Source organism: Periophthalmus magnuspinnatus, chromosome 24 (assembly GCF_009829125.3).
Source record: "Periophthalmus magnuspinnatus isolate fPerMag1 chromosome 24, fPerMag1.2.pri, whole genome shotgun sequence".
Lineage (NCBI taxonomy): Eukaryota > Metazoa > Chordata > Actinopteri > Gobiiformes > Gobiidae > Periophthalmus > Periophthalmus magnuspinnatus.
The window spans coordinates 22254386-22281504 of record NC_047149.1 but is presented as its reverse complement, the minus strand read 5'-3'; the positions used below and the strand labels follow the sequence as shown (position 1 = coordinate 22281504).

At 38.0% G+C, this 27119-nt stretch overlaps 1 protein-coding gene across 1 annotated transcript; it reads left to right on the top strand.

The window, feature by feature from the left end:
- Window positions 1–575: 575 nt before the first annotated feature.
- On the top strand, window positions 576–25891 carry LOC117392875 (hormonally up-regulated neu tumor-associated kinase homolog). Its single transcript, XM_033991039.2, has 11 exons — window positions 576–833; window positions 7669–7791; window positions 8832–9001; window positions 12582–12637; window positions 13696–13834; window positions 14053–14180; window positions 17465–17600; window positions 21736–21913; window positions 21997–22074; window positions 23653–23950; window positions 25155–25891. The coding sequence occupies exons 1-11, from the start codon at window positions 576–578 to the stop codon at window positions 25889–25891; spliced, it is 2301 nt and encodes a 766-aa protein (XP_033846930.2).
- The last annotated feature ends 1228 nt before the right edge of the window (window positions 25892–27119 follow it).

Below are 27119 nucleotides of genomic sequence, written 5' to 3'. Positions count from 1 at the left end.
AAGTCTCTGTTCATGCTTTATCAAGGCTGATCAGGAGCAGTTCTTATAAAGTGTGTGTAGCATGTGTATAGCGTGTGTGTAGCGCATAAGAGTTTAGCATGTAACCGTGAGCCGTGTACTGTCCACAGACCCAGCGCGAGGGGGAGAAGACGAGGAGGAGGACGGGGGGGTAATTACGGTGTAGAGTGTCATCCATCACTGCGCTGACCTGTGAAGTCCACGGTTAATCATCCACTCGCAGCCACAGACAAACACGGAAGCTGCCGGAACCTGCACTAAAACGCCGAGCAAGACATCAGGGGGGACACTTTTGACTGGACGGGACTGAGACTAGAAACGTGAACTCCACACAGTACTCACAGGGGGGGAAACCTTATATTTTTGTCATCCAAACTGCAACAAGAACAAGAAAAAGCCGTCATTTTGAAGCGAAGAAGCTGAAGACACCCAAACATCTCACTGTTTTTGAAGCGTTTGGGACGAGAGGTGCAGCTTCCTTCCTGTCCTTCCTGTAACATGGTGGACGACTTGTCTCTGAGCAGTGGACAAATGGATCGGACTGGATTCTGTGAGCAATGCCGGCTGTTACAGTGAAACCCCCGGCCGCTGAGGACATGGTGGCGGAGGGAGGAGAGGGGGGAGACAGAGGTGGGGGTGGAGGTTTGGGGGGACAGGAGCACCGAACGCCCCTGCCGCTGGTGAAGGTGTCCCGGGAAATGCTCAGGACTTTCCCCCATTCCAAACGCGTGGGGTCGTACCTGGTGGGGAAAATGATCAACAAGGGGTCGTTCGCTAAAGTGATGGAGGGGCTGCACATCGGGACGGGAGAAAAGGTGAGAACAGAGGGAGAGAAAGAGAAACTGATCTGTGTTTTCTGTTTGCACAAGTCACCGGTCTGATATTATGTGAGAGGATAATGTGAGCTCATGTAATTATAACTCTAAAGGCGCTCGTTTGGTAAAGATGTTATTATTACGTTACATAAAACCAACACAGTATCACAAAATGTACATTTATCTGAACTTTTAAGTGTTAAGATGAAACATATGAACTGCCAGGTGCTAGTAAAGTTATGTTTTACACTTAATAATGTCTCTAAATGTAACTAAGATGAAGAAAGTAGTGAAAATAAAGAAAAAAAACAACATGCCAAGCAAAAGTTTGGACAGTTTTACTACAAAAGATGACATTGTATGAAGTATTATGCTGATATATGGGATTATGTAGAGAAGAAAAAAGTAAAATAACTTTATTAAACATTTTTTTTAAGAAAGCAAAGAGCAGCTAGTTTGAGGATTTGAATATGAAATATAAACAAATATATAGTCAGTAGAGTTGTTTTAATTTTTTTTTTAACTTCATATATCTGATGTCTCCTGTATTTTTATTTTATTTTATTGTATTATTTTTTATTTGATTTTATTATACATTTTTTTATTTTATTTTATTTATTTATTTATTTTTCTTTTACTTATTTATTAAATTTATTTATTTATTTATTTTATATCCAGATGAAATATATATATATACCGTAAATTTCGGACTACAGAGCGCACCTTGATATAAGCCGCACCAGCTAAATTTGAAGAGAAAATCAATTTTGTACATATATAAGCCGCACCTGAATAAAAGCCGCAGGTTTTCATATTGTAACATGAGATATTTACACAGAAAGACGGTGCACTGACACGCTTTTTTTTAAACTGTGCCTGAAAATTGGCACCAACACGACAACAACACGGGATGAACACATCTGCAGGTTTAGAAAATAAAGCTGCACCAACACGGAAAATCTGCTTTTATTTCCTCTGAAAACTTTTGTCGTCTTTTTACATTGACCAAGTTGGATTCATTGATGTCGAGCTTACGTGCAGTGGCTCTATTTCAGGGGTCGGCAACTCGCGGCTCCGGAGCCGCATGCGCCTCTTTCCGCCTCATACTGCGGCTCTGCGTGGCTTGGGAACTGACAGACACAGCTCACAGTCCTGCGTAAAGAGCCCTGATTTTCAGACGCTGTGCGCACAGGGGTCAGGAGCAACTTTGGCCCGTCCCTAATGACACACTAATAAGCTCGTCCGTAGATGTATCATGAAAATCCTGCTGGAAATCGCCACAGAAATCTATTTGATGTAGTAGCAAGTATATTATCTGCTCTTGTATCCGCGGTGACGTATCACGTATAACACATCAGACACGACGCACAAAAGTAGAGCCACAAGCGAGTGAAAATGAGCCAAAACAAAAGTCTTTGGAGATCTTTTTAACAAAGGGGAAAAGGACAACTGAGGAGCCAGAAGAGGAGACTACGACCTCCAAGAAAAAGAAAGATAAATTTAACAGACAATGCCTACTTAAAATCTGGGTTTGTCGCTACAGGTGACTCACGCACAGAGTCCGCTCTGCGTAACATACGGGAAAAGCAAATAAGGCAATGAAACCTTCAAAACTGCTTTGGCACATGGAGAATAAGCACCTGGGATTAAACGATACGCTACGAGTTTTTTTGTTGTTGTTTTTTAAAGAAACTGCGGAGTAGACATATAATCAGCGCGATGCATGATGCAGCGGTTTGGTGAGTTGTATTTTTTTAATGCACTTAAGTTGTTTTTGCCATATTTATCTGCCACGTGTAGAAGGCTTGTCCGTGAAAGTAAAACCTACATTATTCCGTTACATTATTGTTATTATACAGTGTTATCTTCATTTTAGATGTCAAAAAGTATTTGCGGCTCCCAGTGTTTTATTTTATGTGGAAAGTGGGTCCAAATGGCTTTTTGCGTGTTAAAGGCCGACCCCTGCTCTGTTTCCTTTCTGTTTCTTTATCTTAAAAACTGCATCATATCCATTTCATGATGCGCAAAATGATCGTTCAAAATCAAAACTAGTGAATTCTTCAGAGCAGAATCTTTCCCCACGTCTGTCTCACTTTTACGTTTACAGCTAGAGAGCGCCCCCCAGGGTCCGTTATCCAGTAAAATTCCATATATAAGCCGCACTGCTGTAAAAGCCGCAAGGTTCAAAGCGTGGAAAAAAAGTAGCGGCTTATAATCCGAAATTTACGGTATATATTTTCTTTTACTGTGGCTCATACCAGGACGACTGAGGAAGTAAAAATAAAGTAAAAATAAAGAAAAATAAAAAAGATTTAAAAAAGAAATAAAAAGAAAAATAAGAGTAAAAATAAAGAAAAAAAACAACATTAAATGAGATGTTGTGTCCAAACTTTTGACCGGTCGTGTCCATAGTGTTTAAACTGCTCTCTTTCATTTTAAAGTGTGTTGAAAATGTGCGTAACTCTTATAATTATAGTCAGTATTCAGGCACTTTTCTGACAAATTATGCTTTCAATTGTATGGAATTTAATTTAACCACAACATTCCCGACATATTGTATCGTGTCCTTAAATATAAACTTTGAATAAAACTCACAAATTGGCAAATATTTTTCTATAACTTCGCATCTCTTCATAGTAGCGACAGTAGCTCAGTTGGAGAGTTTGTCTGCACAGATGAACGCTGATGTTGTGTCCTCGGGCAAGACACTTAACACACCTCGCCCCCAGTGTCTGTGTGCACTTTGAATGAAGGAATGAAAGATTGAAAGACAAAACAAAATTAATTACAACCAAATTACAACCAAAAAAGGACTGGGCTGAAGCGACGTGTTTATGTAAGACCAACACATAACTCCACAATACAATCACAAAACACAATTTACTTATTTAAATCAATATCCTAAACACATGTCTTGGCTCATATAAACCTGCAGCAATGTATATGTATGAATGAACTCATATTTTAAAGTTTTTATGAGTTTAGACAGAGTTTTAATCAACTTAAAATCATCGTCGAGATCATTCCAAAGTCTTATTCTCAAAACAGACAGATCTTTAATTCTTATTTTACTAGATTCAAACCGAAGCAAACCTCTTAAGTTGTAACGACTACTTCTTAATTTAAAGAAGGACTGAACACGTATGGTAGGGCTGTCCAAACTACGGCCCAGGGGCCAAATGTGGCCCTCGGATCAATTTTTGTTGGCCGTCATGCCTCATCCTAAACTGGCCCAAATGATCAGGAAGTATTTTTTTACTACACACTGAAGAAATTCTACCTCTATAACCTCAATAACACCACACTGTATTGTGACACAGACCCAAAATTAATCTTCCAAGTCTCATTAACGGCACAATGGCACTGTCAAACCTGTGTTAAATGCAACTTAACTATGTCCGTAAATTTTAACATATTCAATTTTATAAGTAGTTCATTCATCGGATCACGAAATCCTGCTTTATTAATTATTCTTATTGCCCTTTTTTGTCATTTAATTATAGGATCTACGTATGTTTTACAGGCATTTCCCCAAATTTATGAACAATAATAGAGAATCACAGGTGATGAAGTGACTTTTGCATGAATATGTGAGCGGCTCCTTGACGTAAAGTGCTTTAAAAATGGAAAAGTGCTAAATAAAAACGTGACCATGACCATTTACCATAGACCTGTTCGGATTTGTTGATATTCGAGTAAAACAGACGCAGAAAGACAGTCAAATATGTTTCTATATGTTTCCATCTCATCATAGTAGTTGTACTTAACCTCCTGAGACCTGGTGTCCTCATCTGTGGACAACACATTTTGGATTGTTTAGGCCACAGTGCAAAGTTTTAGAAGAACAGCAACAAGAACATGTTCAATTTTGAATATTTCTAAGAGTTTAGAAGATTTATTTATTTTGTTTATTTTTTTTATTTAATTATTTTTATTTAATTATTTTATTTTGATTTAATTATTTTATTTTAATTTGTTTTTATTATTTTTTTGTATTTTTATTTTTATTTTATTTACTTATTTTTTTTATTATTTTATTTGATTAAAGCTCGGGTCTCAGGAGGTTAAAGCTATATCCAGGGACTTGTCTTTTCCCCCCCGTTTCCACGCCGACACCACGGAGTTTACTTGTCGCGTTGGTTCAGCGGCGCCCGTCCGTGTGTGCAAATGTATGCTTAACTCCGTGTCATTCGAGGGTCACCGCGTCCACGACCTCATTGTATCGTATGTACCTAAACCACGTCGTCATAGCAACGGCCAAACTCACCTGTGGGAGGTGTTTGTCCCCGTTGACCCCTGCTGTTGACCCTCTGTGGACGAACACGTGGATTTCAACTTTAACAAACGAAGTACTTTACAAATTCCAGCTCCATTTATTTATTTTTGCGACGATACAATCCGTACTAGGGTTTTCAAAAGTATCGGGAATCAAATGCTGAACTAGATACTCATTTGAGCAAGTATCGATACTAAAAAAGCCACATTCACACGACAGAAATGAACCTTTAGACTGATCTTGAGCTGAATCAGAACAAATATAAGACCAAATATACCAGTATACACCCATGGACCGCTGAGAAATTACACAAATATAAGGGCAAATGGGAATAGAAAAGAAAATATTACCATTTAATGTTAAAAATCACATTCTATTGTCGAAAGAAAGAGTGTTTTTATTGTCATTGTGGTGTCGTAATCGGTTTTAAGTGTCAATTTAAGCTTGAAATTTGAGTATCGTAACAACACTACTCCAAACTTCACTCCAAACGTTACTGTCCTGCTGTTGGAAAGTAGTATTTTTATTTCAGCGATTTCATTCACAGGCCCAATTTGAGAATCTGAAGACGCTCTTTTCTCACGTATTACAACCATCTGTTCTTTATTCTTATTTATTTTACTGTGGCTTTAGTTTTGTAAATCCCTTTTTTGCGGCGGCGTAGCTACAGGACCATAACCTCCTTGTCCAAACCCACGTCACATCTCAGAAGTTAATCATCGTCGGACCTGGTTAATACTTGAATGAGAGAACGTTGGGAAAACCAAGTCCCACATGGAGCGGCTGTGGCTCTAGAGGAAACTGTTTTGTCCATGGGCAAGACACTTTTCCGAGTCTGAACGAATCCCAGTTCAAGTTTAAGTTCTCGTACTGTTTCCTCCATGTTTAAATATTTAATCTGAAACGTGCGACAGGCTTGTGTGTGTGTTTTTTGGTAATATATTCATAAAACGTATCACTCTGGCATTAAAACGCATGACCAATGGTGGATATTGAAGTTTTAAAACCAACTTCAAGTATATTTTAAGGTGAGGTGTTGCACGTCGCGCCTTCGTTTTTTCAATAGGAGCTAAATACTGGTACATGAAGGGCTGGGTAGATTATGGAAATATTAAGATTAGAATAAAAGCAAACGAAAGAAATGTCTTGCTCTTTCAAAATAAGGTACGTCTGCTTCTTTGTGAGTCATTTTATACGTGTCTGATACTTTAAATGTCCCATGTTTGACTATTTTCTGATCTGTTATAATGTCATTTCCTCATCTAAAAGAGCTGGAGTTGTGTTTTGTTTCAGTCACACATGTTTAACCAGACATTTTTGGTTAGAGGAGCTAAATTGGTGCTAAAGTCTTCAGTACGTGTTCACTTAAAAAGTTAATTTAGAGAATTTTAACAATGGTGCGTAAAACTCACCTCTTACCATGTTTTATTCACTGTTTTGAACTAGTTTAAAAGTAGTTAGCCCCTGTAGTGATTTATTAAACCTACTATGGAATTCTGTTTTATTATACAGTGGTCCCTTGTTTATCGTGGTGGTTTCATTCTAAAAATAACCCGCAATAGTCGAAATCCGCGAAGTATCAGCTTTATTTTTTCCAATTATTCTACATGTTTTTTGCTGTAAAACCCCTCACCACACACTTTATACACTTTTCTCACACAGGCGTTAACATTTTCTCACATTTCTCTCTCGTTTAAACTCTCTCAAAGTTCAAACCTTCGTAGGCGTCTTTGTCGGTGCAGAACGTTTCATCGACATTGTGGTTTTTTTTAAATAAATTGAATCACTTGTTAGTTTTTTTTCCTGGCTGGATTTTTTGTAAATTTGTTTTGCTCAAATTATGAAGTTAATAAAATAAATAAATAAATAAATAACTCAGCCTTTTCAGCAGGTCTCAGACAATAAAAAAAATACTTTTACTTTTCAGTCCTGTTCAAAAATGTAGTGGAGTAGAAAGTACATATACCTGCTCTCAAATGTAGTGAAGTAAAAGAAAAAGTATCCACTGTAAAATACCTTACATTTTTACTTAATTGCAGTACTTTACTACCTTTACTTCATTACATTCCACCTCTGCCGATTGACTCACACAAAATAAGTATCAAAAGGAAAATACATTGTTTTTTTGAGCTTTACAGTATCGTGCTTGTCTTTATGTTTGCTTCATTTAATTGTGTAACAAATCACAAAAGTACGTAAGAAAGAAAATCCGTGAAACAGCGAGATCGTGAAACGTGAACCGCGATATAGAGACGGAACAACTGTAGCGTCATTTTGAAGGCTGTGTAGTTGCCATTTGAACATTTTTAATCAAAACTGGATGTGCTACAGTAGAAAAGTGGGGCAAAAATATTTATTAAAACTAGGGGGGCCATTCTAGGGGAGGCTCGTGCCCCTCGAGCCCCCACACTGGCACCGCCCCTGCACCGAACATATTTCTCAGAACATAGAAAACACTACAGTTTAAATATATCCAGCAGCTGAATTCACATCTGTCTCTCGTGGCCTTGGATGCGGAGGGTCTTGTAAAGTCGTTGTAATATTTGATGTTTGTTTCAGGTGGCCATTAAGGTGATCGACAAGAAGAAAGCTCGTCAGGACTCGTACGTGCAGAAGAACATGAAGAGGGAGCCTCGCATTCACCAGATGGTCCGGCACCCGCACATCGTCGTTCTGTTTGAGGTGAGAGCGGGGTCGACGTAACATGCTGGAAGTTTAGATTTCACTATTCATTTTTTTTATGTTGGATCTTACCCCAAAAGCAAAGTCCTAGGTCCTTTTCTTCCCACTACTTTTCGTTTTAGTTTAAATATGAAAAATATGTGGAATGTGCGTTAATGAACTGGATACAAATAAATAAATGAAATAAACGCTGATATGTTTGGTATGTTGTGCTTGTAATGTAAAATGTTCAATTACTCAAGGGAGATATTATCCTTTGGCCGACACTTTTGAAATAATAAAAAAAAATCTGCTTTTATTTAACTATTTTTGCGCATAAACTTAGTCGTACATTTAAGGTCCTGCGCAAAATTGACTCTTTTGAGCTTTAAGTCATGTTATAATGTCAAAAACAGACCTGGAGTTGTGTTTTGTTTCATTCACGCACGTTTTAGTAACACTTTATTATGTCCGTCTACATCTCCAAAGCTCAAAACGCTCTGTTCCACCTTGTGATGTCATCAAGTGGTAGTTTTACAGCTAACTTTTGCTGTTAATTCAGTAAATATGGGCAATTCCAGAGCTGAGACGATCCAAATGATTCTAGTAGTGAAGGTGTGTGGAGTTTAAAAACACAGCGGCGCACTTCCTGTATTACCACATGATGACATCACAAGGTGGAACAGAGCATTTTGAGTGTTTTCTGTTTGAGGAAAGAACTAAGGCTAAATATGCAGGGTTTGTGTGTTATTCCAGGTCTGTTTGTGGTGAGGAAACTACTTTTTTTAAATATAAATAGATCAGAAAACAGCGTAATATGGCCCCTTTAAATCCTGAGAGATCTCAGAAAACAACTATAGTACTACATTGTGTGCGATTTATTTATTTATCACACTTCTTTACTTCTTCTAGCTATTAGTTTTTAATTATTTTGTGACAGTGGAAAAGCAACGATATAAGTTTCTTTCCGTTTTTAATGAACCGACATCCACACAAACTATTAAACGTGTATTATTTCTGCTAATTGGACCAAAAATGCCTCCGTCTCGTCGTTATCTTAGACCCTGGAGACGGAGAACAGCTACTACATGACCATGGAGCTGTGCGCGGGAGGAGACTTAATGGACAGGATCTGTGAGAGGAAGCGTCTGGAGGAGAGGGAAGTCCGGCGCTACACCAGACAGATCCTCTCAGCCGTGGACCACCTGCATAGACATGGCATCGTGCACAGGTAAGACTAACAAATGTACAGATATGTTTATGTTTTTGCACTATGATGGTCTATTTTGTGTGTTTTTTGAGCTATTTCTTAATTTGTTTTAACTTTTTGCACCACATAGGGTCTAAATTTGACTCAACAGTTGTAGAAATACTTGGTAGAAAGGTCAGTAAAGCGTTGGATGTGTATTTGGAGCTGTACCATAACGCATCACATAATAATATTGCTTTGGGTGTATATATCACCATTCATATCAGCCAAAGCGTATCTTTAATATTCACAGTGGTGCTAGTTAAGAAGAGGAGAGGCTGAGGTGGCAGATGGTATCGTTTTGCCTGAATTGCTTACTAATACAAAATTAGACTCAAGACGTGCCATGGTTCATTTTTTCCTTTTTCTCACAATATTGAACTTTAAAAACACAGCAAATCAATAACATCTGTAGCTTTTTACCATTGAAAAACATAAAAAATCAAAGATAAACTGTCAAAATCAGACGTAAAGAGACTTATCCATGTGTTTGTCTCCAGTAGATTAGACGACTGGAACGTCCTGATCACTGGACTCTACAAACGAGACTTAAGACAGAACAGAACATCCAGAACACACTGGTCCTGACTAGAACCAGGAAGTACAAACACTCTGAGGACTGAACCAGGACTGAACCAGGACTAAACCAGGACTAAACCAGGACTAAACCAGGATTAAACCAGGACTGAACCAGGACTAAACCAGGACTAAACCAGGACTAAACCAGGATTAAACCAAGACTGAACCAGGACTAAACCAGGACTAAACAAGGACTACAGAAGGACTAAAGAAGACTAAATCTGGGCTGAACCAGGATTAAACCAGGACTAAACCAGGACTAAACCAGGTCTAAACCAAGACTAAAACAGGACTGAACCAGGACTAAACCAAGACTAAACCAGGACTGAACCAAGACTAAACCAGGACTGCACCAGGACTAAATCATCATCATCATCTTTATTTGTTTCAGACATTTTTTTTCTGTCTTAAGTCCACAAAAGCAAATCAGAGTACACAAAATCTGAAAAGGAATAGGCAGAAGCCTAAGCTTATGATGCCTACACCTTGAACCAGGACTAAACCAGGTCTAATCCTAGACTAAACCAGGACTAAACTAGGACTAAAGCGGGGCTAAACCAGGACTAAATCAGGACTAAACCAGAGCTAAACCAGGTCTAAATCTAGACTAAACCAGAACTAAACCAGGACTAAACTAGAACTAAACCAGGACTAATCCTAGACTAAACCAGGACTAAACTAGGACTAAACCAGGACTAAATCAGGACTAAACCAGGACTAAACCAGAGCTAAACCAGGTCTAAACCAAGACTAAACCAGAACTAAACCAGAACTAAACCAGGACTAAACCAGAACTAAACCAGGACTAAACCAGGACTAAACCAGGACTAAACCAGGACTAAACCAGAACCAGGACTAAACCAGGACTAAACCAGGGCTAAACATGGAGAATTAACGTTTCAATTTTCTGCAGCTAAAACCTGAATTACCTTAAAGTACCTTGTGTACTAATTGCGCTATACAAATAAACTCGACTATTATGTATTTAGTAGTAAATTATATATGACATTTTGTGTGGGTCTAACTTCACCATCTTAAAACCACACGCTTCTTTTGCCAATTACCCACCAAACCCAGAACGACCTCAACCAACCCGACAGCAGTAGCCGTTTAGTCGCCCCGTGTACGTTCACTCCACAGAACAATGTACGCACTGAGACTCGGGGCAGTTTTCGGGGCATTAACGACCCTCTACGGACCGACCCAAGAGCACAAACGTACGCGGCACGGTGCATTGTGGGAGTTTGAGTGTTTTTACAATGGCATTTTAGTATGTGGAGGTGCTTTGTTTAATGCTTTGGCTCCTCTTAAGGTGGAAATGCGATTAACAGGCGATGAGGTCATCAACCCGCGCCGGCGCCATGGTTCACACATCATCACGACATCATGGACTTCCTCTCTAATGAAGTCCCTCCTGAAATGACTCCCAAAGTTCGGATTAAACGCCAAATACATGGAAATTCTTCGCTTTCCGCCACCCACATTTTTACAATTTTATTCTTGTATGAAATTGTCTGCGCTCCTGAGCATTTCCAGATTAAAACGAGTCTTAAAACACATGTGGTGGGTTTATTGGGGGATCTCTGTTCTTCTTAACCTCAGATTTTCATTTAGTTAGGGTTAGCGTGGATTGTGGGAGGGTTTTTTTTGGGGGGAGGGAGAACACGGGACTTTTCCAGGTGAATGAGATTAACTAAGATTGTCGGCCGGGTTTAATATAACTTTAAGAGGTAGTGACAGGCCAAAATAAACCAGTTCCACGCACGGATTTTGCAAATAAGATGTCTTACTACAGCTTGACTTCTGCCCAACATAAATGAAGGTTTTTGAGACTTTCAGGCCGGGAATTCGCTCATGCGTGAATCTAGTGCTACGCCAACCGTGCAACGAGTTTAAAAAGTGAGAGTTTATGAAAGTTTAAACTCATTTCACGCCAAAATGTTTAAGAATTTAAAGGTTCTGTACAGTTTTACGCAAATTTGACGACTCTTGTGAGCTTTAATCCATGTTATAATGCTGTTAAATCATCAAAAACGCACCTGGAGTTGTGTTTTGTTTGTTTTTCTGTCCATATCTCCAAACCTCAAAATGCTCCGTTCCACCTTGTGATGTCATAAAGTGGTAGTTTTCAAGTTAACAGCTACGTTTCTACCTTTTGTTCGCTAGAGATTGGCAATTCCAGGGCTGAAATCGTCCAAATGATTCGAGCGAAGGTGTGTGGAGTTTAAAAACACAGCGGAGCACTTCCTGTATTGCCACATGATGACATCACAAGGTGGAGCGGAGTGTTTTCTGCGTGAAAACTGTGTAAAGACATGATTTTTTTTGTGTTAAACGGGTGTGAATGAAATAAAACACAACTCCAGGTCTGTTTGTGACGAGGAAACATCATTATAACAGAGAAAACAGCGTAATATGAGCGCTTTAAAGATGCATTATGTAATTTTTCTTCGCTGCTTGTGTTGCCATGGAGATGTTATTACTTCTACAGTTAGATTTGTGCAGAGGCGAGCTCGCTAACTGTAAAAAAAAAAAAAAGGTTGGATGGATACAGCAGTAAAATACATATAATTGAATAAATGTTAGATTTAAAGTTTAATGCCCTACTGTGGAGCATTTCAGACAATTCAAGGAGACAAGAAAAGCATCTCTTTAAGGCTTGTGTAACACCTATTTCAACGAGACACAATCAAAAGTTTGACCTCGACCTTTACAGATGATAATAATATAAAGAAAAGAACATTGCGAAGAGGAGGAGATGGAGAGGCTGAGGAGGCTGATGGTTCTGCTGCGGCGGTGGAGGCGGAGCAGAAATAGCAGAGAAAGAGAGAACATTTATTTGGAAAAGCTTCACAAAAACACCCACAGACATTTCGCAACTTTCTCCAGACAATAAACAGCTGTAAAACTCATTTCTTTGTTTGTTACAGAAAGAATTCACTTCATGTGGGGAATAATTAAACATTTTTCTTCATTTTTTTAGGGATTTGAAGATTGAAAACTTCCTTCTGGACGAACACAACAATATTAAGATAGTGGGTATGTCATCGCTACAACAAAAAAGACATTAGTTATAATTACTTGTTTTTAAAGTATTCATTTTGTTTGAGCTGTTTTCTCTTGTTTGGATCTAATTTAATTTAATTTTGTTTATACAGGACATTTAAAATACAACTTAAGCTGCCCAACAATACTATAAAAGTCAACAAAAAAAGATACACATAAAATACAACACATAGTCAAAGAAAAATAAAACACCAAGATGCCCTGTCTGGCTATTACGATGTATAAAAATATTAATAGACACTTTCAGTTTCAATTAATATCAATTATTTAGTAGTATAGTAGTAGTATAGTAGTAGTATAGTAGTAGTAGTAGTAGCCACAAAAACATTGCAAGCAAATAAAAGTAAATAAATCAGAATCTGTTAAGCCTGCTCCTATTTAAACACGTGAATTTCAATACATTTATAACTCAAGTAAATTATTATTAATTATTAATTATTAATTATTAATTATTAATTATTAATTATTAATTATTAATTATTAATATTTTATTTATTGATTTTATTTTTATTTATTAAATTTTTTTGTGGTGTATTTTCTAGTTCTCATTTCTTTAACTCCATATAAACCTTCTGCATATTTGTCAATTAATATGTCTTTTTTATCAATTAATTAATGAATTATTTATTTATTAAGGGAGACCCAGTGACAGCACTTGGGATCTTTTCATGGGCACCCTGTTTAAAATACAATAAAAGCAGAAAAAAAAACAAGCAGAAAAAAACATATAAACAGGTGCATTATTATTATTATTATTATTATTATTTTGCTGTATATTTTTTGCTTCTGATTAACTCCATATAAAATTACACATTTCCTTTTAAGGTAGATGCATTGGGACTAGATTAGACTAGGCTAGACTGGGACTAGATAAATTAATGAAAAAACGAAAATAAAAATGTAAATTGTGACGCGTCTTTTCCTGCTCTTGCTCTGCAGTTATTGGTTAATGTCAGACGCCTGATTTGGGCTCGCTGTTACGGATTGGCCTGTTGTTTGATTGTTGTTGGTTTTTTTTATTTGCGTGATAGACTTTGGTCTGAGTAACACTCTCAAACCCGAGTCCCTGTCCCTGGACCTGCTCAGTACTCAGTGTGGGAGTCCGGCCTACGCGGCTCCGGAGCTGCTGGCTCACAGGAAGTACGGCCCCAAAGTGGACGTGTGGTCTGTGTAAGTGACAAGTCTCACGTATGACTCTACTCACACTGTACAACTCTGTATATACTGAGCACGAAGAGTCACTGCTCAACACATTTAAAGACCCATCTGTGTTAGAATGTTTCCTCACAAACAGACCTGGACTTGTGTTGTGTTTAACCTCACCAGAGTTAATTTCACGTACTATAGGACCTGTAATGTAACGCCTTTGTTTCTCGTGTGCGTTCCAGAGGAGTGAGTGCATTTGCGATGTTGACCGGGACTCTGCCCTTCACTGTGGAGCCCTTCAACATCAAACACCTGCATCAGAAAATGGTCAACGGAGAAATCAGCAGCATTCCCAGTGACATAAGCAAAGGTCTGTGCACATATATATACACAGTCACACAACAGTCTCCGTAAATGTCATGTGCAGTGTTGGGAAGTAACTGAATACATGAGGTGAAAATACATCTTCTGAATATTGATTGTGAGTAACTGTATTCCGGTATCGTTAGTTTCATTTGGTGGTATTCAGAATGCAGTTCCTAAATTAAAAGGAAAACATGGTGGTACTGTACTTCATCGTGTAATTTTGGATTTGAGCTGCACAGTATTAGTGAGAAAAAAAACAACAACAGCTTTTTCAGAGTGTGTACATGTACGAGTATGTCACTTAAAAAAAAAGTATTATGCCGGCGCTACAAGAATAAAATCCTAATATTTTTACATTAAAGTTGTAATTTTGCAAGAATAAAGTCACAGTTTTATGAGAATAAAGTTGTAATTTTACGAGAATAAAGTCGTAGTCAGCGTAAACACATGGTTTTATCCAGATTTAGAGGCACGAGCCGTTCACCACCACAACAAAGAAAGGCCCTTATTTGAGCTAAAAGACTAAATAAAAACCTGCGTATGACAGATCTAGAACTTTATACTGCTGGACTTTTAAATATTAATAACTGTTGAATAATTTACCCAGAAATGACCCCCTGTCATATGAATTTATTCTTGTAATATTATGACTCTATTTATGTAAAATTCTGACTTTATTCACTAAAAATGATGACCTTACTCTTGTAAAATTGTGACTTTATTCTCTTAAAATTCTGACTTTATTCACGTAAAATTATGACTTTTTCTGGATTTGACTTTATTCTCATTAAATTACAACTTTAATGTCAAAATATTAGGGCTTTATTTTCATTGCGCCTGAATAATATATTTTTTAAAGTGACCCTTACACTCCGCTGTGTGTGACTTTTCATCTATAATTAGACATAAATTAATGCATAGCAACAAAAATCAAGCTGTTGTAATCATACGTTATGTTTTTAATAATATGATGCAACTCTGTGTAAAAGCATTATGAGTACTCCAAATACAGTACTGTATTTGGCTCATGTACTAGAATACGCCACATTTCAATCTGGGTATTTAGTATTCTGTAACTGATTATATTTTCAAAGTATTCTTCTCATCACGGGTCATTGGCCACTATGTGATCATGATACAGTGTGATACGTGACAGTATAACACAAAATATATGTTTAATTGCAAAAAAAATTAAAATAAAAAAAGTATTTGTTGTGATTAGAGGACAGACGGAAATCACTGCTGCCGTTTTGAACCAGAAATCAGCAGCACTCAATGGTTAAATCCACATTATAATCAGATTTCTGTACATTTAAGATGATTTAAATGACTTAAATGATCAGATTTAGATTGTACATATAACCACAGCCAATACTGAGATTTACAAAGTGCAAAATACCCCAACATAAACATAATCTATGAGTTTCAGTAGGAAATCAGATTCCTCCCACGTTTACTCATCATTTACCTGATATTTCTATAATCTGATAACTCCAGAAATGAGATAACGCTCAGATTTGTGCGTGTAAACGTAGCCCCGCAGTCACATGTGCCGCGTTACAAAGCGTCTGGCACGACTCGAGCCCAAACAAACAGAGCTCATGTGTCTGAGGTGCAGCTCACAGACGCCAAACCTGTCACCATCACCTCAGACGCTCAGACAGACACGGAGAAAGTCCAGACCGATGCCCTCTTTTGGAAACTAGATTATATTTTCATGAGATGTGATGCCATGTAGGATATATATATAACATTTACAGTGCAGGAGGGAAATGTCAGGACTAGGACTGGCGTTTGAATGATAAAAAAGTGATTTAAAGGTGCTATTTTAATATAGTTGGTCTGGAAATGCTTTGGAGGAGCTGGAGGAAGTGTCTAGGGTGAGGGAAGTCTGGGAGTCCCTGCTTAGACTGTTTTCCCTGCAACCCAACCCTGGATAAGTGAAAAAAATGTGTTAATATTGTTGTTGCTACAGGGGAAAAAAGTGAATATAGAGTCATAAACGAATGAGAACAGGATATTTTTTTAGGATTTTTTTGGCGTAATGTCGTCTTGAATGCAGGAGAATAAAGATTATTCAAACATGCATGAATCACACCAATACAATTTTGATTCAGAGAAGACCATAAATAAAAAATTCTTGGCAAAAACGTTACATTTTGTGGTTTTAACATCATCAGAAGGTCTTAAAAGTAAATTTGACACAATAAGTCTCCTGCAAAATGGACTTTTCAGAGGTTTTAATTGTGTTTTAGTTGTTTCCTCTTCTCATTTACTCTCTCGAAGTTGTTTTTGGTGTGATTTGTGCAGGTTTGAGCAGCTTTAATCACTTATTTTCAAGATATTGACGATCAACCCCCGTTTTCTGCTGCTTTCTGCTCTGTATGCACTTCATTGTTCAATTTTATTTTCTTTAGTTTTTCTTCTTTTTTTATTTATTTAATGCATACATACAAACATAGTGACCATACATATACAATAGTGACAAGTGGTGGTAAGACAAACAAGACGTAACAAGACGTACCAGCTATTCACAGTTGTGTGTGACAAGTCTGTCTTGTGTGTGTGTGTGACATTTCCGTGATTTTGGAGGGGGGTAAGGAAGAGAAGGCAGAAGAGAGTGCTAGTACTAGTAATTCGTAAGTGAGAAAGGAGGATGTAGAGAATTTGATTTGATTAGATTTTTATTTTTATTTGTATTTGTATTTTTACTTTTATTTTTATATTTTATTTTATTTTTTATTTTATTTTTACTTTTTATTTTATTTTATTATTTTTATTTTATTTTATTTTATTTTATTTTATTTTATTTTATTTTATTTTATTTTATTTTATTTTATTTTATTTTATTTTATTTTATTTTATTTTATTTTATTTTATTTTATTTTATTTTATTTTATTTTATTTTATTTTACTTTAATTTATTTTCTTAATCGATGATACTTGGATTTGACAGTGTTGCGTTGTCATTTTGGTACAAATGAAAAGACTATTATTACTATTTGCTAGTGTGATGTGCAGTTATCCACAGTAGGAGCCAACATTTATATGGCTCTTTCACACTTTTCTTTTATTAAGTTGTTTTAGAAGAACATTCCGATTTAAAATGTGCAAATTATAACATTATGAAGCACAATACGTCTCCTTTAAGGCATTTGATGACAACATGTCAGTTTTATTGGTGATGACTTAATATTATTAGATTTAGATAAAAGCGAAAGCCAAAAATCCAGCTTGTTTTTATACATATTATAATTCCATCCCGTTGTCGTTGTCGTTGTTGTGCAGGTGCAGTGTCGTTCGTGCTCTCTCTGCTGGAGCCGGATCCAGCCAAACGTCCGAGTGTCAGAGCGGCTCTGGAGGAGAGATGGATCAACGAAGGATACGGCAAAAAGAGTCTGAACTCGCTCTGCCACAAGAACAGGTCTGAGGAAACACCACGGGAACACGAAATGACAAATATCTGCTAATAACACACTTTTACAAACACAAGAGCTGCATTAAGACATGAAGAAGAAGAAACAGCTATTGAAAAACATTTACAAGACAAACGCTTGGACACACGCTCTCATTCAGTGTTTTTTTAATGTATTTTTACTACTTTTTACATTTTAGATACATACAGCAGCCATTACATATATGAAGTAAGATGTATGGAATTATGTAGCAGGTAAAAAATACTACTAAATATATTTTGTTTATATTTTAAATTCAAATGCTCAAACTAACCACCCTTTACTATGTTGAAAATAATGTTTAGTAGAGTTTTTTTTCCTTTTCTACGTAATTCCAAACTTTTTACTTCATATATCTGATGTGTTTCATATGTTTATAAAATATAGAAAGTAGAAAACAGACTAAAAAAAGAAAAAAACTAAACTATAAAAATGAAATAACTCAAACATAAACTAAAATATATTTAAAAATATATATATTTAGTAGAGTTATTTTCCATTTTTTTTTCTTTTCTACATAATTCCAGATATCTTGCTTCAAAATCTAGAAAAAAATAAACCAATAAATAAATAAATAAGGAAAAAAAAACAACAACTTCAAAATATAAACTAAATATATTAACTAATATAAATACCAAAAACAAAAAAAATAACATTTTTTCTTTGCTACATAATTCCATAAACAGTATATTACTTCATATATTTAATTTCTTCTGTATTAACATAAAATCTATAAAGTAAGAAAAGTAAGAAAAAAAACAAATGAGAGTCTGTGTCCAAACTTTTGACAGGTCGTGTATATTAAAAACATTTGACTTTTCCTTGTCATAATCTGAAATAGTTTATCAAATCCCAAACATCAGCAGACCTAACACAAACACACATTTATTTACAAAGTCTGGTCTCTGTAAAGATGATTTCTGTCAGTTTGATGTCGCGTCCTAAACCTGCTTATCTCCATACATGTGATAATAGTTTACCTGGAATGTTCCACAGTGATACAATAAACTTATCTATCTCCATGGAGACACATCCACTCCCCCCAAAACCTACGGATCATTGAGACATGGGCAGCTGGATTTAAAGAGCCCGTATGACGCAATTTTCTGATTTATGTTATAATGTTGTTTCCTCGTCACAAACATGATCTGAAAGTTAAAGAAAACTCACGCACACTGTCTCACTATTGGTTCACTTTTATTCACACTACGTTTTAGTCCCTCTGACCTTCCTCAAATGCGACAACAGCCCCTTCCGCTCCCCTTATATAAGCTAAGGTACCGCCCCTTTAAGAGTAATCAACCAATCACAACAATGGAAGAAAACACATTTACTGTTATGTAACCGCAAAATTGTGCATAATTCACTTTACACCAGTCTTTTGTGAGTTAAAACACATCGACAATGACTAGAAAAATATAAAAATTATATTATAAAAAGGTAATAATTGTACTGTAAACCATAGATTTGACATTTTTTAGCAAATTAAGTGACACCTCCAAAAGTTAAATTGAGCTTTAAGCCATGTTATAATGTTTCCTCATCACAAACAGAGCCGGAGTTATGTTTTTTGTTTCATTCACACATGTTTAACACACAAACCCTGCATCTCTCAAACAGAAGACACTCTGTTCCACCTCGTGATGTCATCAAGTGGTAATACAAGAAGTGCTCCGCTGTGTTTTTAAACTCCACACACCTTCACTAGAATAATTTGGATAATTTTAGCTCTGGAATTGCTAATCTCTACTGAATTAAAAGGTAAAAGGTAGCTGTTAACTTGAAAACTACCACTTGATGACATCACAAGGTGGAGCGGAGCATTTTGAGCTTTGGAAATGTGGATAAACTAATAATGCAGCATGAGTGAATGAAACAAAACACAACTCCAGGTATGTTTTTGATGACTTAACAACATTATAACATGACTTAAAGCTCCATTTTGCGTAATATAGGCTCTTTAAAGTAAATTTAGTACTGTTGCCATAGCGATTCACAACAATTAAAGCCATATCCTTGAATTGGAAGAAGTCCTCAAAATACTTTTCGACTCACAAGCCACAGCAAAAAAACCCAAAACAAAACAAAAAACTATTGTGTCATAACCCGCCATATGAAGACTATGAATTGAGACAAGTTAAGTTGAGCCACATCACACTGCGGGACACGGGGATAAAAGAGGAAATGACTGTGAATTTCTCAAACAAAATGAAAATTCCTGCGGTGGGGCTTTGTATAGTGCAGCTGAGCGAAAGGCGACTCGCTGCTTTACACAGTGTGGAAATGCAATCATGTGTGTCTCCTCCGGTCCAAACGCATTCTCACAAAGCCACAAGAACAAAACTGCCCCGCTTCCCTTTGTCACTGCTACAATACTTTAACGTTTATTCTTACATTCGGTCTGGGGAGGTCGCAACGGCAAATTATCCAGAAAAGTGTCACGGAAACGCTGCGATTTTGTAATTTCAGTAGATTTACAGTTCGACGTTTTACAACCAGCTTTATATTTCAACTGAATGCACGTTTAGGGAGATGTACGGCTGATTTTAGAAGGAACCACACATTTATACACCGGTGTATAACGGCAGCGTTCATCTGTAGGAGCTCAACCAATGATGCTTATGTAGAGAGTGGGATTCGAACCGCCAACCTTTCTGCTGCAAACTCTAATGGCAAAAGTATTTCCATAAGCTTGTACAGTGTTTTTCCGTGTCATTTATACACCGGCACACATATGTGAACAGAAATATGTGCACAATATGAACTTCTGTATGTAGTGTGTAAAACGCTTGAGTGTGTAAATGTGCATGTGTGTGTATATGTGTGCGGCTTACATAACGTTGAACATTGTGAAAAATTAAATTAAATTGAATTGAACCTTCAGATCAGTGGACAAACATTTTACCAACTGAGCTAAACTGTTTATTATTAACGATTATTTCCTCATTTTCGTTGTATTGAAACGAAGCAAAGAATTATGGTCCGTTCACAGGGTTCAGCGTCCTGATATCTGCAATATTTTGACGACTTTTCCCCATTCACTATACAGTATATAAATTATTTTCTCTTAAATTTCTTAATTGCTATGGCAACAGTATTTTTTTCAATAGTTCTCTCTGATAGTTAGAGCCAGTGGTGGACAAAGTACTCAGTTTGGTTACTTAGGTAAAAGTACAGATAGTTAGTGAAGAAAAACATATTCAAGTAAAAGTATCACATGAAAAAAACTACTTAATTGAAAGTACCTGTTTAAAAATGATTTTAAAGAGTAAAAAGTAAAAGTAAAAGAGTTTGAGATCTAATACAGCTTCAAATGTAGTGATTTTGAGATAGTTTTGTGCTGAATTTTGTTCAACAGAAACAATTAAATCTTTTTTTTTTCCTAGCTGTTTTTATTTGTATGTTTTTGAGCAAACAAAAATATACAAATAAAAACAGCCTTTAGGTCTCACACAATAATAGAAAAATACTTTTACTTTTACTTTTCAGTCCAGTTCACAAATGTAGTGAAGTGAAAGTAAAAAGTATCCACTGCTTAAATTTACTTCAATCAGGGGCGCCCAAACTCTTTTCACCAAGGGCCATATCTTGAAAAATATTTGTCATAGAGGACCACAGACCAGTGTCAATACAGTGGATAATTCAGACGGGTGCATTTATCATACTTTAAATAAGGCTTGAAATATTATTATTAGGTCTGTATGAGTGTTATTTAGGTTATATTGGTAGTTAAATTGGTATTACTCAAATTTGTCATAAAAAGTACTGACTACGATCAATTGGGCCAGTTCACCTGAAGCCGCATTTGGTCCCCGGGCCATAGTTTGGACACCCCTGACTTAATTACAGATGCCTAAAATTTATACTTAAATACTTACTACTTTTACTTCGCTACGTTCCACCATTGCAACAACGCAATAACACCTTAAACAACTCAAGCTACGAGTAATTTATATTCTGGAAATGTGTGGTTTAATTATGTTTATAAACTAATCTGGATTATATTACCACTTATGCATTTTCTATGGACTTAATCTTAACGCCTCTCTTTACTTTCACTTTCACTTTTACTAATAACACACTCATTCTCTGTGTTTTGTCCAGGTTGAGCCCAGATGACCTGAACTCATCCGTGCTGACCTACATGACGGACACTCTGGGATACGCCCTCTCTGATGTCGTCCACACACTGACCAATAACAGGCCGTCTCCCATCATGGCCTATTATCACCTGCTGCTCAACAAGTTCAACCGCAGCCAGAAAGGAGCCAAGACGCTGAAGGTTTATGCACAGATCCAACAAAACTTTTCATTTTTATTTGAGTACGTTGAAAAAAAGACTTCAAATTGTGTTGTTTTTGGTAGAAATTGGAAAATGACTGGAGTTTACCAAATAAGAACACGTGGAGAGAGAGGAATGGGAGTGACGTGAAAGGACAACAGGTAAGAGCAGATTCATGGTTTAAAGTGGACGTATTCTGCAGAATGGGCTTTTCAGAGATTTTAACCATGTTATAGTTGTTTCCTCTTCTCATTTACCCTCTGGAAGTTGTTTTTGGAGTGATTCGCACACGTTTGAGCAATCTTTAATCACTTATTTTCAAGAAGACAGAACTCGGGGAAAGGTTTAACAGTGTTTATTTACAGGAGCGCAAGTGCAAAAATGACAGTAGATCAAACGGTGAGTTGGGAGCGGGGTGTTTGCCGTGGTCCAGGGACAGAGCGTGAGTAGCAGAGACAGAGACGGGATGAACAGTGTCGGTAGAGAAGAGCAGGGTCGGAGGTGGGAGAGCTGAGCGGGTCCAGGGAGCAGGATGTGGTGAGGAGTAAAAGTATCCAGTTTAGCAAAGTCAAAAATGAAAAAACATGAACTGAGCCAAGCAGGGAGTACCACAGAGATACGCGGACGATCTGGCGCCAAGGGTCGGGTCCTGGCTCCTCTTATCCTCCCCACATGCAGCTGATTGTAGATTAGCTCCAGGTGTGCACGGGAGGAGCCAAGATCTCCGCCCCAGCTCCAGGCTCAGACACAGAAGGGAGGGGAGAAAGACCAAAAAGGCAAGAAAGACGGGGATTGTGACAACGCCATATTGATCCATCCCTATTTACACCAGCATACGCCCACTGTGACATACTTCTTCAGTTTTATTTTCTTAATCGCTGATGCACGTAGAGTTCGGCAGCGTTGCACAGTCATATTGGTACAAATGGAAAAAAAAGGTGCTACTCACAAGTGTGATCTGCAGCTATCCATAGATGGTGCCGACTCTTTGTTGCGGTGACGTTCACGGCGACACCGGCTTTGGGCACTGCAGTTTTCTAACATGGAAATCAGCGAACTTGTTTCTTTTATGTAGTCGTCGATCCAATGGGAGCTGACATGGCTGTAAACAAAGAGTCATGCAACTGTCGAGCCCCATAAACTGTATAAATAAGTGGACTAAGTGAGTGTGACGTCATCGTTAGCGTTCAGCTCCAGTCAAATGAAGCTCAGTGATATTTTGGAAGTCCGTATCACACTGCAATGTGATGTTTGAGGTTATGGTGGTAGAGATAGTTTAATTTACTGTTAAAAGTACTGCCAGTTGGGCCGGTTCAGCTGGAGACCTGAGGGCCAATAAAAACTGGTGTGAGGGCCGCATTTCGCCCCCCGGCCATAGTTTGGACACCCCTGCCTCCGATGGATAGCTGCAGATCACACTAGTGAGCAGCGGATATTTTTTCATTTGTACCAAAATGACTACACGATACTGTTGAATCCTACGTGTATTATCGATTAAGAAAATAACATTGAAGAACAAAGTAAGCGGTGGGAGTACAAGTCGCCGGTTGTGGTGAAAACAGGGATTGATCGGGAAAATGGAGATTAAAGATTGTTCAAACATGCAGGAATCACTCCAAAAACAAATCCCAGAGGGTAAAGGAGAAGAGGAAACAACCGCAACATGGTTAAAAGCTCTGAAAAGTCAATTTTGCAGAACAGGTCTGCTTTAAAGCTTTATTTCTACGATGTTTCTGTAGAAGAATTCCTCCGATGACAAAGCCTCCAAACACATCAGCCGACCGCAGAGACCAGCGCCGGCAGTGGACAGAGAGATGGTGAAGGAGCAGGATGAGAACGAGCCTCCCTCCCCCTCTCCTCCCTCTCTGCCTCATCTACCTCACCCCTCGTCCCCCTCTCTGCCCTCTCTGCCCCATCTACCTCACCCCTCCTCCCCCTCCATGCCCCCACGTGTACCCTCCCCCTCTCCCGCTCCTCTGGGGGTGGAGGAGGAGCTGGACATCACGCTGGAGCCAAAAGAGCCACTTTTTCCTGAAGGTAAATAAACCGCTTTGTTTTTTGGCGAGTTTTTGAGATGCAATTTCTTCTGTTTTATCCATTTTAGCCATTGAGGATTTGATAATTAAACAGTTCTACAATGGACCATGTTCAAATTGCATCAGGATAATAATAATAAAAACATTTAAAGGTCCTATATTACGCAAAGTTGATTCTCGTGACGTTTAAGCCATGTTAAAATGTTGTTACCTCCTCAAAAACAAAGCTAGAACTTTTATTTCATCCGCACATGTTTGAGTAACACTTTATTATTGGTCAACAACACGTGAAGAAAGACCTCTCGGCCTGTCGATTTCAAACCTACAAACACTTTAAGACAAAAACTAGTTCACCCACAGGAAAAATCCCTGAGCCACAAACAAAAGTAATGTAGTCTACTCCATTCAGTGTAGTGAAGAGTGCAGTGAGCGTTACATTTGAGAACCTAAACAGCTGCTCCATAAGAGGATGTACCAACACCATCGTGAGAGTTCCTCTGGACCCCAGTCTGCTGTTCAGCTCCATCTCAAAGACACTAACCACTCCTGTGAAGATAGTGAAGTTCAGATCTTAGCCAGAGAAAAGAAATGGTCTGAGAGGGGAGTTAAAGAAGCTATTTTTGTTAGAAAAGACAAGACTTCCTTGAACAGTAATGGGGGCCTTAGACATCAGCTGTCCCCCATATACAACTCCATCCTCAGACCTAAAGCAAACAAAGGAAACAAGAGAACAATAGACCTACAAGGGCCATTAAGGCTGAATGTAGGCCCATTACGTTTACAGTTTCATTGTAGTTAGCTCCTCCCTTCAGATAGATATAAGGCAGTGTCCACCAACAAGTGAAGGTATAAGGAGTTAAAAATGCAGCGAAGCACTTCCTGTATTACCACATTATGACATCACAAGGTGGAACAGTGTGTTTTCAGTTTGAGAGAAGAACTCAGTCTAAATATGCAGGGTTTGTGTGTTAATGAAAATGTGAATGAAACAAAAAACACAACTCCAGGTCTGTTTTTGATGAGGAAACTATATTATAACATCAGAAAATTGCGTAATATGTGTCCGTTAAACATTTAGTCCCTTTCAAAATGATTCCAAAAGTTTGATTTAACAAAACTAAATTTATCCAAAGCATTTCAATAGAAAACGGTACATATTTATTTATATCCTACCCTATATTAACACATCTATATTCTTTTTGCAGTGTCAGTATTCAGAGAGCGTGAGCTGGTGCACCTGTCTCCTCCTAAAAGCTCCGCCTCTCAGCTGTGCGACTCCGCCCCCTGCCAGGTGCCCTCTGACCCCCTCCGCACCTGCAGCACCACTCGCCCCTCCCGGCAGCATGCCCACCTGCTCAGGACCACGCGATCCGACGGGGCAGCCGCCGACCCCGCCTCCGAGTGTTTCCAAGACAACCGAAACCAGGATGACCTCCCGCATCACCTGCCCATCGGCGACCGCCTGGAGAAGCTGCAGACGTTTTACGCCACGGACCAGAGCCCCGTTTCCCCCAGGATGATTTTGGACGTGGACCCGCTCCCGGTAGACAGAGACCACATGGAGACCGCGCCCTCTCCGCTGCCCCGTTTGAGAAACATAGCGCTCAAAGATACGCGAGGTAGAAAGATGACATGGCTAACCAGACCAGGACCCCCGGGACTTCTGGTGAACGGGTCAAAACCTCCCGTATTCCCCTCAAGACAACACACGCTGGTTTTTAAGAGTTTGAGACAGGACAGGGGTAAGAGGAGGGAGCTTTCGGTAGCGGGAGGGGCGGTTTCGGTTGGAGATCGGGTGGTAGTTGGGGGAGGCGTGAAGAGGAACTCGGTGCAGTTAAGAGCGAGTTTACAAAGGGGGTTGACGGATCTGAATCTGCCCCTGTTGCCCCCCGCTCTGCAGAAACCAGAGCGCAAGAACAGGCTGCACGGCATGGACTACTGACCGCTAACTCACTGTTTTTATAATGATGTGCGTTGTACTTCCAAAAGATTCCAAAATACACGGTGCCAAATATCAAAATTTATGTAAAGGTCCTATATTACACAGAACTGAGTTTTAAGCCGTGTTATAATGTTGAACCTCATAAAGAACATACCTGGAGTTGTGTTTTGTTTCATTCACACATGTTTTAGTAACATTTTATTATTCATCTGTCTACATCTGCAATGCTCAAAACACTCTGTTGCACCTTGTGATGTCATGAAGCGGTAGTTTTCAAGTTAACAGCTACTTTTTCCCCCTTTTGTTTAGCAGAGATTGACAATTCCAGGGCTGAAATTATCCAAAATGATCTAGTGAAGGTGTATGGAGTTTAAAAACACAGTGGAGCACTTCCTGTATTACCACATGATGACATCACAAGGTGGAACAGAGTGTTTTTTTTTCTGTTTGAGAGAAGAACTCAGCCTAAATATGCAGGGTTTGTGCGTTAAACATGTGCGAATGAAACAAAACACAACTCCAGGTCTGTTTTTAATGAGAAAACAACATAATATAAACAAAAAATAGTGTAATATTGGCCCTTTAAGGTCCTATATTATGTTAAAGTGGCTGTACCCGATTTTGTAGTTGAGCAAAACTACTTTTACCTTTTAATTTTGTATAAGCAGGTCTTAAGAGAGAAATAAAACCCCTATATGCTGCTGTATCGCTCATATTTAGGCCATCTTTTTCTCTAGAGATCAAAATATTCAGTTCCACCTTTTGATGTCATTTGGTGGTACAGTATTTTAGGAAGTGCCCACGAGGAAATACTTTTTTATAGGCTATTTGCTGAATAACTTGGGCCCGACGCAGGTCTATGTTTAAAGCTGTAACTGCGAAATATCAATGCTAAGGTGTCCAAAAGTAGTTAAAAAAAACAAAAAACTTGGAATAATGCATAATATAGGACCTTAAATGTATAATTGAATCAACTCCACTGTTACTTTTAACATAATGTGAAGTGCAGAAGGCACAAGAACCATTTGTACTGAGCACTGTCAGGATTTTTTACTCACAGTTAAAGTAAAAATATTTAAAAGAAGTCAACTCTCTGTTATTGTTTTTTTCCAGAGACGTTTCATTACAATTTCACAGTTCTTTTACAGATATTTACTTTGCTCAAATGTGTAAAATGTTGCTTGGGATCCAGAATAAGACCATAAGACCAAAATGAAGAGTCTATTAC

Bases quoted from the DNA above. Each gene is read 5' to 3' on its own strand.
- LOC117392875 (XM_033991039.2), top strand. From the start codon at position 576: ATGCCGGCTGTTACAGTGAAACCCCCGGCCGCTGAGGACATGGTGGCG. The intron at 834-7,668 runs GTGAGAACAGAG...TGTTTGTTTCAG, and splicing joins ACATCGGGACGGGAGAAAAG to GTGGCCATTAAGGTGATCGA. The intron at 21,914-21,996 runs GTTTATGCACAG...TGTTTTTGGTAG, and splicing joins AAGGAGCCAAGACGCTGAAG to AAATTGGAAAATGACTGGAG.